The sequence below is a fragment of the Musca vetustissima genome, unplaced genomic scaffold (assembly GCF_032173495.1).
Source record: "Musca vetustissima isolate MV318-11 ecotype Yass unplaced genomic scaffold, APGP_CSIRO_Mvet_v1 utg1823, whole genome shotgun sequence".
Taxonomy (NCBI): domain Eukaryota; kingdom Metazoa; phylum Arthropoda; class Insecta; order Diptera; family Muscidae; genus Musca; species Musca vetustissima.
The window spans coordinates 113056-130134 of NW_026875056.1; the positions used below are offsets into that span (position 1 = coordinate 113056).

A 17079-nucleotide genomic window follows, 5' to 3' on the forward strand; every position below is an offset into this window, starting at 1 on the left:
TTGAAAAATAAAAAAAATATTTTTGTGTTTAATTTTTTTTTTTTTTAAATACTTCCATGGATTGTTTGGTGCATATTGGATTCAGGGTGGAGTTCTTGGGGTTGCCTTTAAAATCTTGTTTGAAAATATAGATATTCCTAGAAAAAAAATAATAACAGAGATGGCAATTAAATATTTAAAGAAGCATAAATGATAATAATTCAATAAAATACAAAATAGAAATAGGTCTTTATATTAAAGAAAGCCAGGCCTTTCTTTCAATGATTTTCCCTATGATCCTTATTAGAAAAAAAAAATTAAAACACTACTCCCGCCATCAACTTACCAACAAAAATGCTGCACCCAATATCAAAGCACGCTCCTTTCCCGACAATTTCGGATCACTGAAATAGATATTTGTTGTATACTGCGATTTACCGCTCATCCATTTACGATCTATGGAGGCACGCAACTCCCCACCCGAATGTACTTTAAAATATGTCTCCTTGGGTAAACAAAAACAACAAAATCCTGAATTTTTGGGACCTTCAATACAAAAGATGGGATTTCCTGTCGCCCCATCTTCAATATAGAATTCAGGTGCGAATATTGTTGGAGATTGTACAATGCGACCAAGTATATTGCCCGGTGGTATCCAAACCTCCAAACTTTTCGGTTGACAACACATAAAGCCCAACGCCAATTTTCTTTGAAACAGCAGAGCTTCTTGATGGGTTTTATCGATTAGGTGCATATGAAAGGGTCGCGCCGAACCCAATATTAAACGATTTCTTTGGGTGGAATATTCAGAGGCGGCATATAATGCCTCGCCCACAACGGAGCGTACAACATAACGATTTTCCGATGAGACACCGGTGAGAGCTGGGGGAGGATTAAGGAAAAGGGAAATATGGTTAGAATATAATGGAAGTGTATTTTTTTGGGATTTTAAACTTACACTCATTTAATTCAAATGTTTGTTCAATATATATTGAGGGTATATCCTTGAGAAAATCATAACCCGACAATGGTATATAGGTACTTTGGACACCTCTGGCATTTTGTTCCACTGTCGATATGGGTAGTGGTATTCGATTAGAAACTAGTAAGAAAAAAATGAAACAATTAAGTTTAAATAGAGGTGGTGGAGTTTTGAAAAGAAAATAACTTACCTCTTGGTTGTGAGGTTATACTCACAGGACCATCGAAAACTGAAAATATATAAAGAAATCATTATACTGGTCATCGCAGATAAAAGGTTTTGTCTTTTACTCCAAAATTTATAGAAATTTGAAATAGATGTTCTCTAATTGATTTGAAAATGAATTGAAATCGTAGATTTATCAGCTGTTTACAAAGATCTAAAAAATCAGCTTATTTTCAACAATCAGCTGATTCATGACTAGTTGTGAACAATCTATACTAATAAAAGAGTAAAGTGATTGACTGACTGATTTAACGATTCATCAACGCCCAGACGAAACGGCTGAAGCTAGAATCTTGACATTTTAGGTGAGGGTCACTCTTGGTCCAAAGGTGTCAGATAGGGCTGGGTTCTTGGAAATTCGCACTAATCATTTGTATTTGAGAATAGGTAGAACAAGAACCCTGTAGGGTCACTGATGGAGTGTAGAATAGATGTAGCAAAGGGTTTTTGGACATTCGAACTTTAAGTACCCGTAAAGTACTAAATGTGATACAATTTCGTAGCATGTGAATGGATTGAGCTAAAAACTTGAAATTTGGAATGCGAATTAAGGCTGAGAGGTAGGGTCGATATAAGGAGCTGGCTTTGTACATATTTGCGCGAAAAGTACTATATGGTACTGTGTTCGGTACAAATTTAGTTTGGGGGTACAAATCGAGGTGGAATCCTGAAAATTGAAATTAACATTACTGTCGGAGTGTAGGATTGGGTTATGTGCGTAGTTTTTGTACGAAATATAGTACGAAAAGTACTATAATCGGTACAATATGGATTTGGGCGAACCGATAGAGCTGGAACAATGTAATTTGGATTTAGGATCTTTGTTGGGATGTAGTATTGAGCTAAGTAGAACAATTTGGAAATTCGTATTAATGTGTACTAAATGGTAACAAATTCGGATTTGGGTGAAACAACAGAGCTGGAATCTTGAAATTTGATGTTAGAATCACTGTAGGGTTGTAGGATTGGGCTTTGTAGAAAGTTTTGGAAATTCTTACTAATTTGTACTAAATTTGGTACAAATAAAAATTTTGTTGAACCAATACAGCTAGAATCCTGAAATTTGGAGTTAGAATATTTGTTTGGATGTAAGATTGAGCTATGTAGAAAGTTGTTTCCACATTGGCTAACGAAGAAGCGAATATATGCTAGTATTTAAATATTCGAAGACATTAAGATGGCCTATAAAATAATAGTCAACGATGTTAACAGGTATCTTCTGGTGAAGATAATGAAGAAGATACACCTAGTTTAATTACTTTTCCATTTTCCAACATGCCTCTTATGACCTCTTTGAAGAAGTTACTCTGTATAGACGTTGACTTGGCTGGATGGACTGATATTTGACTTGATTGCTTGTAGAGACCCCTAACCGAAGACAAAGAGGAAGACAAAACAATCTTGACGTGTTGACGACCAGAATTAAAAAAAATTAAAAGTTTTTCTTATATTGGAGGGTGTAAAATGTTCAGATCGATCGAAATTAGCATAATTTTTGCTACCGATTTTATTTTTTTTTTAACAATATTTTTTTTTTTAAATAAATTTTTCTATATATTTCTCATACTCTTTATTAATTCCTCCTTTAACACAAATCCAAATAAATAAATAAAAAAAACTATACGATAAGATATGGCCACCATTCATTATGGTGGTCTCAATACAATTCCTTTGTTTCCAAAGCATTATCTATAAAAAAGGTGGTGAGAAATTTCACAACATTAAAACTTTTACTACGATAATGACCTCTTGGCTCGGCACGATTCAGTTGGGCCACACGAATTTCACTATCATATTGTAAATTGCGAACAGCATCCTCTTGTAGCATTGTAAGAAATATATAATAATTCTTCGATTTTTTTAAATTGTTTTCCAATTTTATATCACTTTTTGTTATACTATATTGAAATCTACTTCTTTCTTTAACGCTTTTCAAAATAAAACTGACATTTTTTTTTTATTAACGTTATTGATAATAGTGGTTTGGAGAGCGAAATACCCTCTCTCCCAATTACCTCGTTTTTGGCCATAATGTGATATATTGTTTGTTTTGATACTGATAAGGTGCAACGCCGTATCGCAAGCTATTGATTAGACAATATGTCGTTCACATACATATATATGGTTAAATGTGATATATGTTCAATATTCACCCCCTCGCGAGCAGGGGGTTTTGGTCTTCTCCTGCGGAAAAATAGGCATAAACATTAACTTTATTATTATAATAAAACGGTTCTCGTTTTTCTGATTACATATATAAATTGTACATTTATAATAGCGGCGGATAGTGTCATTGGATGTCGGGTAGGTAATATATTGTGAATCACTCACTAAGGGAACTTGTAAAGTTTTAAACACTTTGGTTGATAACAAAATACTCAAATTCGTTGGTAACAAATTTTATCCACCTGATTTATTTTTAATAGCTTTGAAGTAGTGTTTGATCATTCTAGTCCCTTATTTTTATAAATCTCACACTTTGGTTGCATCCATGAAAAAATATTTTTTAAAAAACCCCACGCCTTAGGTTTTTAATTTTTTTATGAAAAAATTGTTCGAACCCCTCATATTCCTTATTTATAGAAAATAACTCATTCGGAAGGTTCCCATTTTTTCTATAGGAAAAAAATAATTGGGAACAACAGGTTCCAATTTTTGTTCTATAAAAATCGTTTGGAGTCTCAGTTGCCTTTTTTTTATAATAAAATCGTTGATCAAACAAATTTGGTATGTTCCCGTACAGCAAGAATCTACTCAATTTTACTATTTTCTTCGATATCACAAAGGAAAATTCGTTATCGTAGTAAAAAGTAGTAGATTCTTGCAGTACGGGAACAGACCAATTGTTGGGAACATTAGTTTCCTATTTTTTACCGAAAAAAATCCGTTTGGTTAATCCAATGAGTTTAAAATGTCAATTCCCTTGAATATATGCCAAATAAATCCGGTAAAAAGTTCTAATGTAAATGTCATATAAATTGTACCAAATTTAGTACCATTTAAAATACATTAGTATGAATTTTCAAAACTTCCTATATACCCCAATTCTACACCCCAATAATGATTCTAACTCCAAATTTCAGGACTCTAGCTCTATCAGTTCACTCAAAATTTAAATTGTACCAAATTTAGTGCACATTAGTACAAATTTCTAAAATTTACTACATATCCCAATCCTACACCCCAAACGGTGATCCAATTGTCAAAATGCCAGTTCTATCGGTTAACCCAAATCCAAATTTGGTACCATTTAGTACACATTAGTACGAATTTCCAAATTTTTCTACGTAGCTCAATATTACATCATAACAAAGATCCTAACTCCAAATTTCAGGATCACAGCTCTATCAGTTTATCCAAAATTCAAATTGTATCAAATTTAGTACAATTTAGTACTCATAAGTATTAATCTCTAAAACTACATCCATACCCCAATCTTACACGTCAACTGTAACCTTATATCCAAATTTCAGTGTTCCAGCTTTATCGGTTTACCCAAATCCAAATTTAGCACCATTCCAAATTTCCAAAACTTTCTACAAAGCCCAATCCTACACCCTAATAGTGATCCGAACGTCAAATTTCAAAACTCCAGTTCAATCGGTTCACCCAAATTTGGTACCATTTACTACAAATTTCCAAAACTTCATAAATCGGTTCATCCAAAATTTAAATTGTACAAAATTTACTTCACATTAGTAAGACTTTCCAAAACTTCCTAAATAGTTCAATTCTACCCCAACAATGACCATAACTCCAGCTCTATCGGTTCACCCAAAAAAATTGGTACAAAATAGTACACATTAGTTCGTATTTTCAAAATTCCCTATATACCATAATCCTACACCCCAACGATGATCCTAACTCCAAACGATTTAGAACTATTCGTACACACAAGTACAAATATTCCAAAACAAACCCGAGCTTATAAAAACTAATATTCATTATAAAATACTAAAATTTAAATGTTTAATTATTCTAATTCCGGCTCCATCTCCCCAGCCATAAAATACAAACAATTAAAAATTGTATCAAATATAGTAAACCATATAGTACTAAAAAGAAGAATAATAAATTTCAAAACCACAAATCATTGCTGTAAACCAAAATATAGATGAAGTTTTCTTTTAAACATATTATTAGAATGAGAGAATATTCTTAGATCATATGACAATAAATTCCAATTAGTACATTTTAGTACTTTTCGCTTATTTATAGTTCGAATGTCCAAAAGACCCTTTGCTATATCTATTCTACATTGCATCAGTGACCTTCATTTAAAATTTAAGAGTTCTAGCTCTACCGCTTCGCCAAATAAAAATGATACCATATTTACCTTTATTTAGCACCTTTCGTTACGTTCTAGTACGAATTTCCAAAAACCCAGCCATATCTGTCTTTGAACCAAGAGTAACCCTCACCCGAAAATTTCAAGATTCTAGCTTCAGCCGTTTATAAATTTGAAAAGTTTTGTAATTTTTTACTCATTTTTTTCCTCGATATCGTAAAGGAAAATTCGTTATCGTAGTAAAAACTAGTAGATTCTTGTAGTACGGGAACAGACCAACTATGAAAACCCAAATTGATACAATTTTCTTATATTTTTCAAAATATCCGTAATTTTTTAATTTTAAAAATATTTCACGTAACATCCACAATCAGCTGTTTCCACAACAAAAATCTATTACTAAAACCCTACACCCATATAATTTTCGATCTACACAACCCTAATAAAATTTCTTTTATTTTGATTTTCAACTTTATCATTTATTCTTTCTTATTCCTATCCCTTCATTTTCAACGACGTCAATTTCGAAATGGAGACTTTGTAATCTGGTGGCGAAAAAAGACAGAATTGGCCACAAATATCTGAAAACAAATTGAAAGCGCAAACTCCCACTAGAGTAAATAATAATCAACTAAATAAACAGTTCCGAAAGTGAAAATAATATCGTCAACCCAAAATACAACAGTTGTCAATCAATTCTCCGAAATCTATCAGATGGAAAACTCAGTTTGAAAGTGAAAACAGCAGGTAGGTTGCGACGAGCTTTGTCATCATTCGATTCTGTGTTGTGATTTTGTTGTTTTTATATATTTTTTAGATTATTTTTTCTATTTTTGTAATTATAATAAATTATTAATTTCCATTATTTATATTGAGTGTTGTTGTGAGTGTAAAATTGGGGATGATTTGTTGTTCTGCGGTTTCTCTATTTTGAGTTGTAAACATTTTGGGGAGACAATGGGGGTATTTGTGTTCATTAGGGGTAATCACGAATAAGTTAACATAAGTAATTCAAGGAGTCTCCAAAAATTTCGAGTTGAAAATTTCCATGATTAAAATTCTATTTGGACATCGCTTTTAAGCGGTTTAAGTCAGGATTACAAAAATTGGATCAACTGTATTTTAATAAAAACTATCACATTTTGTTGAAATTTTTTTCCAGAGGTGTAGGTAGTATTACCCTAATTATATATATTTTCCTAGGGGACTTATCGGGATATTTCACCCCGGAGTCGTATTTTAAAGATTATAAAAATACTTTTCTCCAGAGTGGTGGTGTTCCATGTATTTATAGGGTTTTGAGGTCCACATTATTTGACCCAAAACTGATACCGCCACAAATTACACCATTTTGGAAAGCTCAAAGTTTAGATTGGTGAGTGACTATAACAAAATTTGGGTCCAACGCCCAGTTTTTTGTATTAATCGATTTCGAGTATAACCGAGTATCCGTACTCGAATAGGGTAAAAAAATTAGGATCGTTTTTATTAAATTAAAAATATGAACTTTCGAAATTCCACACTGACTCTTAAATAGACTCTTGCCCTATGGACACATTTCAGTGGAACATAAGATAATACAACAGAAACAACGCCTATGTAGAGTTTCGGGTCCTTAGATTCCTATATCTCAAGAAGTATGTACATCTGCTATAAAAATCATATAAGTTCGTGATCATGGAGACGAAACATATATGGAGGTAGGTAGTTTTGACCTTTTAGTACATTTAAAAAGGTGTCGGTATGTCCTTGAAATATATATTTTACAAAATCTAAGCTCAAAAACAACGCCTATGTAGAGTTTCGGCTCCTTAGATGCCCATATCTCACGAAGTATAGACTTCTGCTTTAAACATTATATAAGTTCGCAATCAGGAAGACGAAACATATATGGAGGTAGATAGTTTTGAACTTATACTAAATTTGGAAAAGGGACGGAATGTCCTTGAAAAAAGATTTTAAAAATCCAAATCCATGCCTAACGTTCTTAAAGTCCTTGTAGGTATATTTTTAAAAAATCGCGCTTATTGGTCGGAAAGTCATTGTTAAAATAATATTAAAAATCTACGATTACTGGTCGGAATGTCCTTGTAAAGATTAGTTTTAAAATCCACCTTTATATGTTGAAAAATCCTAGGTTTTTAGAAGCCACGCTTATTGATCGGAAAGTCCCTGTGAAAATCATTTTTAAAAGTCCAACCTCATTGATCAAAAATACCTTCTATAAAAATTCACAGTTAACGATCTTAATGCCCTTGTGAGTATATATATATATATATATATTGTTTTAAATCCACGCTTATTGATCGGAAAGTCCTTGTAAAAATAAGTTTTAAAATCCACGTTTAAAGGTCGAAAAGTCCTTCCTAAAATAATTTTAAAAACCTACGCATGTTGATCTGAAAATTTAAAAAAAATACCCTTCTAGTTTAAATACCCTAAAACGTTCGTGTCGCTTGTGTTAAAAGATTCCATTCAGTTTTTCTTTGAAAGATTTTCTGCTTCAACTCGTCTATGAAAGTCTCTCCGTTTCAGATCGTCTATAAAACAATCTCCCTCTCTGCTGCAGCTTTTCTATTTAAGACTCCTTTCAGCTCGTCTATGAAAGACGAAAGACGCGTCCTAGAAGTCTCTACATGGCTCGTATGTAGAGACTTCCTTCAGACTACCTTCGTCTGGTTACATGTTAACGCGTCTGTCAAATTTTAAATAAAAATATGCCTTCGTTAAGTTGACTACCTGTAACACGTTCTACCCCATCCTTTTGCTACCTAAAAAATACTTATTAAACAATAAATATCCATATAAGAAAAAGTAATAAAAACATGTGTTTCGTTTTTCTAAGAAGCATATGGATTTTTAGTAACCCATACTAATAAAAATCACTGTATTAGTACTACAAGTATTCCACCATTCGGCTACTTTGAATGGAATACCCTTAATATTTCTCCCTTGGTGGCAGTCTATTTTTAAAAAAAGGAAACACACAAACTTATATTTTTTGACAGACTGCATGGAAAGGAAGATATATCAACAACGGTATATTTTTAGTTTGTGAGAACAACGGAAAGAGTGAACACACACAATGTGAAGAAAAATTGAAAAATTCTCGGAAGACAAAAAAATATAAATGGAACGACGAAAATCATTTAACAGTGTTATTACCGATTCATAAGGAAATTAATTTTTAATTAAAAAAATAATAAATTATTTAGTTAATAAAAAATATTGAAATAAAGTGTTAAATATTTGTAATGTAAAACATATTTGAAATAAAACAAAAGAATTTTCCGAGTAAAGAAATTTTGCAACCCCCCAATTACGGGGAAAAAATAATTTGGACAAACTTGAAAAAGAGATCCATTTACACTACTCCCCTGCCCTTTTGGCGTAAAAAATTCCCCCACAAAACAATGCTACTATTTTCGTGGAGAACTAAGGAGAGTTCAAATTGAGTTCAAAAATCGAACTGAGGGTTGTTTCTTCGGTTTCTCTCTCTCGGTCTTGGAGCTGCAACAACACCAACCACTTTTAAACCAAAAAAAAAATCTTTTAACTGACATTTGGTAACCGTTACTCCGCGCACACCACACACACAAACACATACACCAACCGAAAAGTGAAAACAAAAATAACAGTAAAAGGAAAAATCATCCATGAGGAAGAGAAAATCTTGCAAAATTTTCAAAACTATTGAAACGTTAAACAATATTCAACGAATTCAAAACGAAAACGGCGTTATTTAAATAGTTGGTCATGTCGCTGGAGGATCCTTTCTTTGTGGTTAAAGAGTGTGTATTATTTCCAAAAAAAGATATTGAATTTTAAAGAATTTCCTTTTAAAATTTTAATGTGTTCTCTCTCATTTTTCCCATTTCCACGTTTCTTTTCTTCAAAATTTATTATAGCGAGGTTTTCAAAGCTTTAAATAAAACCCGTGGCCTCTATCTACGTTGGCGTGAATTGGGTGAAAATTGCAACAGTGCGGAAGCTGAATGGACCACAAATGAGCTAAGGAATTCATTGCGTAGCATTGAATGGGATTTGGAGGATTTAGAAGATACAATCAATATCCTTTTCAAAGAAGATAGAAAAAAAAAACTGAACATAAAATTAGACAATAGCCAATATGACCATAAATCACATTCATTGTCCTGCAATAAGTAGGGCTGGAGGGGGTTTGGGCGAAACTTTTGTGTGTGGGGTTAAAATGATGGCACTCTCAAAAGCCATTAAAATATTTTTTTGGCAAAAACAAAACACCAGAATTGTGTGAAAAATCAATGTTGACAAGTGTTGTCGCTGTGTTTTTCTTCGCCGAAAGATAAACACAAACATGCACGTTAGACCCCCCAAAAAAAAACAAAAAAATATGTGACGTGATGTGACACAACACCAAACGCCAGGCTTGTTTTTCCGCTTTTCATTTTCTTTGTTTTGATCTCAGGTTTCGCCAAGTGCTAATTTTAAACTATACAACAAGCAGCAGCAGCAACAACAACAAATTATGACATGGTTTTAAATTACATTCTAAATGTCTGGTCTTTTTTGTTGTTTGGTGTCCATGGAGCGACATAAGGGGGACATGACCTCACCGCTTCTCGGCATTATTGTGGGTAGAAGTTTTTTTTTCTTCCCGCCCCGGTTAAATGCATTTTTATTATTATTAATTAGCAGATTTGTTATTAAATTAAATATGTTAAGTGGAGAAAAGTTTTAACCTTTTATGGAACGTGAGAATATAGTTTAAAAGGGACCAACATGAAAACTTATTTTTCCAGGACTTTTTCGACCACTTAAAAAGTCTTTTCTGACGAGCTGATCTGAGTCCTTTTAAACAAGATTAAGGAACCTTTATTGAGGAGTTGAACGTAGTCTTTTTGTACTAATGAAGGTAATCTTATAGACGAGCTAATGAGATTCCATATAGACCGGCTGTTGAGTATCTTTCATAGGCGGCCTAAAGGAAGTCTTTCAGAGAAGAGACTTTCATAGAGAAGTTGGAAGGAGTCTTTCAAAGATGAGCTGAAGCAGGGTCCCTAGAAAAGCTAAAGGGAGCCTTTCATAAACGAGCTGAGGCAGGGAGTCTTTCGTAGACGAGTTGAAGCCTGGGGCTCTTTCATAGACGAGCTGAAAGGAATCTTTCATAGGCGAGCAAAATCTGGAAGTATTTCATAGAAGAGTTGAAGCCGGGAGACTTTCATAGGCGAGCTGAAGGGAGTATTTCATAGACGATCTGAAGACGGGGGTCTTGCATAGACTATCTGAAGGGAGTCTTTCATAGACGAACTGAAGGGAGTCTTTCTTAGACGGGCTGAAGCCGGGAGTCTTTCACATACGAGCTGAAGCAGGGATTTTTTCATTCTTTCGTAGACGGGCTGAAGCCGTGAGTCTTTCGTTCTTTTATAGACGAGCTTAAGCCAGAAGTCTTTCATAGACAAGCTGAAGTCTTTAATAGACGAGCTAAGGCGGGATTCTTTCATAGACGAGCTGAAGCCGGGAGTCTTTCATTGACGGGCTGAAGGGAGTCCTTCATAGGCGAGCTGAAACAGAGAGTCTTTCATAGGCGAGCTGAAGCCGGGATTCTTTCATAGACGATCTGTAGGCAGTCTTTCATAGACGATCTGAAGGCAGTCTTTCATAGTCGAGCAGAAGGGAGTCTTTATTGACGGACTGAAAAGAGTCTTTCATAGAAGAACTGAAGAGAGTCTTTCATTGACGAGCCGATGCGATTCTTTCATAGGTATCAAGCTGATAAGAGTCTTTATATACGAACTGAAGGGAGTCTAGATGAGCTGAAAAGACTCTTTATAGACGAGCTGGGATTTTTTATTATTTTCCGACTTCGGTATATTAAAAAAATACAAGGATATTCAGGGCAGCTTGAATTTTTTAAATTAAAAAAATAATAATTTTTGCAAGTACTTTTCGCCCACTAGGCATGGATTTTTAGCAATTATTTTTACAAGGACATTCCGACCAATATGTGTGGACTTTTAACAATTCTTCTTACAAGGACTTTCCGATCAATAAGCTTGGATTAAAAAAAATATTTTTACAAAGAGTTTCCCATCATCATGCTTGAAATTTTAAAAATTATTTTTACAAGAACTTTCAAAGCAAAAATCGTGGATTAAAAAAAGTTGTTCAAAAGAACTTACAAGGCCTAAAGCATGGATTTAAAAAAAAAAAATTATTTAAAATATCATACAAGGTCTTAAGCATGGATTTTTAAAAAGTTGGTTCAAAAGGACATACAAAGCCTTAAGCGTGAATTTTTAAAAATCATTTGTAGAAGGACTTTAAGACCATTAAGTTTGCATGTTTAAAATTTATTTTTACAAAGACTTTGAAGGCATTAAGCGTAGATTTTTAAAAATATTTTTTATTTAAAGAATTTATACCCCACACCTAATAACAATGCCCTCTATATAAACAATAAATCAACTTAAATATTTATTTCCAATCCTTTGTATATGGTTTCATACCTTAACCGCATCCAGATGATTTCTAATTTTTCCTCCCTTTACGCATAGTCGAAAAGAATCCTAGTAAATTTCGCATCGATAATCGTGAACTATCTAGTCGCCGGCACTTTATCGACAACACACGCGATGAAGTCAAACAGATGAAAGAGAAGATGAGCATTAATCGCTCACGAGACAGAGATATAACGGCACATCAACCATTATTACAACAACAACAACAGCACGAACAAGAGCACGAACACAATTTGGAAAGCGTGGTTTTATATTTGTCGGGATCGGGATCGGTGTTGAGAGTTTCTCTCTCTTGAGAGAGTAATTAGAGTTGCGCTATTTTTAATTTTGTAACAAGCGTACTTTTTGTTCACAAAAGGTACGAATTGACATAAACGTACCAAAACAAAAATTAGATTTTTTTATTATTCTTGAATACATTTACGCTTAAATTATAACATATATTATTTATGCAAATAACTGGTATAAATATTGGCCAATATTTATCGATAATTATGATTTATTTTCATTTGAAGTAGAATTTCAGGTACCTTTTCGTACTTTTTTGTTCCTACCTGTGGTAATGTTTTCCAACACAATTCACAATTTACCACTGAGAGAGAGAGAAACTCTCAACACCGATACCGATCCCGACAAATATAAAACCACGCAAAACGATCGAAATTCAACGAATTACAGCTATCATCAACAGTCGTCGAATACGAACGGCAACAGTGATCGGCAACATTTGGTCGATTGTCCCTCGTCACATTCCCTATTGAACGGTGGTAGTAGTACGGTTGGTGCTGTAGTAGCCGGTACAATGGCAGCGGTACGACACAGTGGAGCTAAATACTCCAAATTGGAGAATACAATAGATAGTCCGGGTCATTATAATTCATTGGATAGTCCATCGCATCGATTTGTCGGCGAGACGGTGTCGGTGCAACAGCGTATGATGCAGGGCCAAGACGAGCAATTGGATATGATAAGTGATTCGATAGGAACTTTAAAGACTGTATCACGTCAAATTGGCGTTGAATTGGATGAGCAGGCAGTGTAAGTTGGCGATTGGGACATTTTTGAATTGAATGCATTTTGTGTGAATAATTTTTGTATTTTTTATTGTTGTTTTAGAATGCTGGATGACTTTGGTAATGAATTTGAGACAACAGAATCAAAATTGGATTCAACAATGAAGAAAATGGCTAAAGTTTTACACATGAATAATGGTGAGTTTATTTGAATTTTGTATTAGAAAAAAAGCTGAAGGAAAGAGTCTTTATAAACGAGATAAAGACGAACAGAATGGGCCTTTACAGGCGAGCTGAAAAAAGCCTTGATAGACATACTGAAGGGAGTCTTTATAGACGTACTGAAGAAAGTCTTTATACACGAACTAAAGGATCTCTGTAGGCCATCGGAGGGAAGTCGTTATGGACGAGTTGACGTGTTTATAGCTGAAGGATTCTTTTTAGACGAGCTTAAAGGCGACTTGATAAACGTACTTAATGAAATCTTTATAGACGTACTAAAGGGATCTCTGTAGGCGATCGGAAGGTTGTCGGTTTAGGCGAGTTGACGTGTTTATAGTCCAGCTGAAGGGACTCTTTATAGACGAGCTGAAGGGAGTATTCATAGAAGAGATGAAGGGAGTCTTTATAGATGAGCTGAAGGGAGTCTTTATAGACGAGTTGAAGGGAGACTTTATAGACGAGCTGAAGGGAGTCTTTATAGACGAGCTGAAGGGAGTCTTTATAGACGAGCTGAAGGGAGTCTTTATAGACGAGCTGAAGGGAGTCTTTATAGACGAGCTGAAGGGAGTCTTTATAGACGAGCTGAAGGGAGTCTTTATAGACGAGCTGAAGGGAGTCTTTACAGACGAGCTGAAGGGAGTCTTTACAGACGAGCTGAAGGGAGTCTTTACAGACGAGCTGAAGGGAGTCTTTACAGACGAGCTGAAGGGAGTCTTTATAGACGAGCTGAAGGGAGTCTTTATAGACGAGCTGAAGGGAGTCTTTATAGACGAGCTGAAGGGAGTCTTTATAGACGAGCTGAAGGGAGTCTTTATAGACGAGCTGAAGGGAGTCTTTATAGACGAGCTGAAGGGAGTCTTTATAGACGAGCTGAAGGGAGTCTTTATAGACGAGCTGAAGGGAGTCTTTATAGACGAGCTGAAGGGAGTCTTTATAGACGAGCTGAAGGGAGTCTTTATAGACGAGCTGAAGGGAGTCTTTACGAGCTGAAGGGAGTCTTTATAGACGAGCTGAAGGGAGTCTTTACAGACGAGCTGAAGGGAGTCTTTATAGACGAGCTGAAGGGAGTCTTTATAGACGAGCTGAATGGAGTCTTTATAGACGAGCTGAAGGGAGTCTTTAACAACGGGCTGAGCCTTTATCGAAGATTTTTAACGATTTTGAGGTTTACAGGTACGTTTTTTTATTTTATGTTCAGAATGAGTGACAGCTCTGACTACCAAAAATTATCATAATCGATCCACATTTAGGTTTAGCCCCCATATGACTGACGGTATCTACCGTTACCCGACAATATAAAGATACAGCCTTTTTATAGGTATTTTGATGGCAAAACATCCCCAATGATATCTAGGAAGTGTGTAAAACTTCAAGGATTCGAAGTGGTATTTGCATAAAAAAATTAGATCTATAAAATTCTGTGCTAAAAAGTATGTTTTCTTAAAAAAAACTCATATATAGACTTTGAGGCCTATTAATTTTTTTCCATTCAAAATCAAATTTGTAGACTTCTAATTATATTATCTACTTCGTTAATTTATTTCCAGATAAACGTCAATGGGCTGCAATATTAATATTATCAGCGCTTTTATTAATTGTGATAATTTTATTTATAATTTTGTAAATCATTTAAATACGTTTTTATTTTTCAAACATAGTTTTTTTATTTGCCAAACTTAATGATTCTTTTAAAGAAATTCTATTTTTTTTAAATAGTCAAAAATAGCTATTAGTTTTAAATATTTAATTTTGTAAATTTTATTTTAACAAAACAAAGAATCATTTGAAAATATTTTATTAGTTCAAACAACTAAAATGATTAATCTAAACCGTACCGTGGCGGCAATAGTTTCTATAAAAAAAATGGCAACCGAAAACCAAATAAACAAAAAATCTATGCAACAAAAGTAAATATATATATTTTTTAAATTAGTTTATTATTATTATTTAAGTGCAGCGTTTAACTATATATAGTCATGAATTTAAATTATAGTTAGTTTTGTTTTGCTATGAAAAAGAAAGTATATTCATAATTAAAAACAAAAGAATAAATATAAATCAAATTCCATCTTTTGGTTGGTTTCCTTAATAAAAAAACACACACAACAAGAAACAACAACAAAATCATGTACAATGTAGCAATTTAGGAAAAATCAAGAAAATAATAAAACAAAAAGTGGTGATTGTTTCAGTAGGTATTCCATGCAATAAAGTATAAAAAAAGAATGGACAATTAGGTACCTTATTACCTTATTAAATGACACAAACACACACATATATATCAAACTGTCCCCCTATATCCCCCTCTTTCAAATTCAATGACAATTTTCAAATATTTAACATTCATATTTATCCAAAAACACAGAGACACTAACTCCAGATGAAGAAATATAAATCGACTTTGAAACTATTATAATCCAAGAAATATTTATCACACATATATTTATTTTAATTTTGTTAATTTTTTTGGTGATGATCATCGTCTACCACTTAAAGAAATTTAATAAAAAGTATTAAAAAGAAAAGGAAACAAAAGTAATGCAAAGGAACTCTAGTATAAATCTATATATTTAAGAAACGAATGTAAGTTTAACAAGAATTATAACAACAAGAACAAATGACACATATATTATTAGAATTGTGTATTAAAAAAAACAACAACAACTAATTTGGTTTGAAAAGAAATATACATATATATTACAACAACAAAAGACAACATAATTTTTTGCAAAGTGTGTTTTATTTATAGTATAAATTAAAAAAAATAGGCTCGGTCTCTTTTCTCCCCCATCTCTCCACATCTTTTCCTTTTCGTGGATGATCACAATGGACCTGACGGTCTCAGAGTGCTGCAGCCACATTAGTGACTGCACATCCCCAAATTTCCGTAACAAAAGTTCAGTTCCAGAACCTAAAAGAATATACTCATTTTTCAAGTATTGCAACTTTTTACTCGAAACCCGTTCCTGAACCCACAAAACTGGTAAACATTGATTCAAATTTAACAGAGCACAAAACAAAATGGCGTTCTCTTTGTAAACTTTTTACTCGAAAAATTTGGCCGAGTAAAAATGGTAAACATGGCTGTTATGTTGATTTTGAAGTATTGACATCTAATTTTGGCATATTTAATAGATTTGCGTTCACGAACTTTTCAAATTATTTTGTACTCTGAGAGCAATTTTGAAATGTTTCCCTTTTACTAGCTTTACTATTAAAAATGTTATGGCACAGACCATATAGTATCTACATTCTCAATTTATTTCCAGATAAACGTCAATTCCGTTCGTAACTCGTCGAAATACTCATTTCCTACCCTATATCTGTCTGTCCGTCGCTATCTTCTGAAGGAATTGAGATAGGGTGCTGAAATTTTACATAGGGTATACCCCCATAATAACGGTACCCCAATTTTCCGTATTTTGAGGTTCTTGAGCGCGTTTTTCAAGGGAATTCGCTGTAATTTGGTATTTTGTAGTGTATATGCCAATAAATCTCCCTACTAAAAACCCCCATATAACCCCCACTTTTTTATATTAAAATAGTTAGCTGATTTGTTTCGTGTGTTGGGGTTGTCCCCATATAAGCGTATTCTGTCATAGTGTAGAGGATAATCGTTGCTCGGAATAGTCAGTGTTCACCCTACAAAGTGTGGAATTCTAAGACGATTTAGCCATCTGTTGTAATTATTCCACCTCCTAAAGATATCGTCAAAAAAACTCGAACCTGACGATAATGAAATATATCGGCTGGCATTTAGGCATCTCCTCCATAAATTGATACCTCCTGAAGAAAAAAAATTGAGATACAAAACTAAAAAAAAACAAACTAAAATATTGGGTCCAAATTTGACAAATGTCGGTCATTAAT

The 17079-nt window shown here is 33.6% G+C and overlaps 2 protein-coding genes across 2 annotated transcripts; one reads left to right on the plus strand and one right to left on the minus strand.

The window, feature by feature from the left end:
* Positions 1-107: 107 nt before the first annotated feature.
* Positions 108-3020, minus strand: LOC133337570 (phospholipid scramblase 3). Its single transcript, XM_061545785.1, has 5 exons — positions 2933-3020; positions 1152-1190; positions 938-1081; positions 326-861; positions 108-137 (listed from the first exon to the last, which is right to left on the minus strand). The coding sequence occupies exons 1-5, from the start codon at positions 3012-3014 to the stop codon at positions 108-110; spliced, it is 831 nt and encodes a 276-aa protein (XP_061401769.1). The 5' UTR covers positions 3015-3020.
* A 6164-nt stretch (positions 3021-9184) lies between these two features.
* Positions 9185-14856, plus strand: LOC133337565 (syntaxin-6). Its single transcript, XM_061545781.1, has 6 exons — positions 9185-9265; positions 9383-9543; positions 12005-12219; positions 12576-13012; positions 13091-13185; positions 14757-14856. Exons 1-6 carry the CDS (start codon positions 9231-9233, stop codon positions 14831-14833), a joined length of 1020 nt encoding a protein of 339 aa, XP_061401765.1. The 5' UTR covers positions 9185-9230; the 3' UTR covers positions 14834-14856.
* Positions 14857-17079: the final 2223 nt, after the last annotated feature.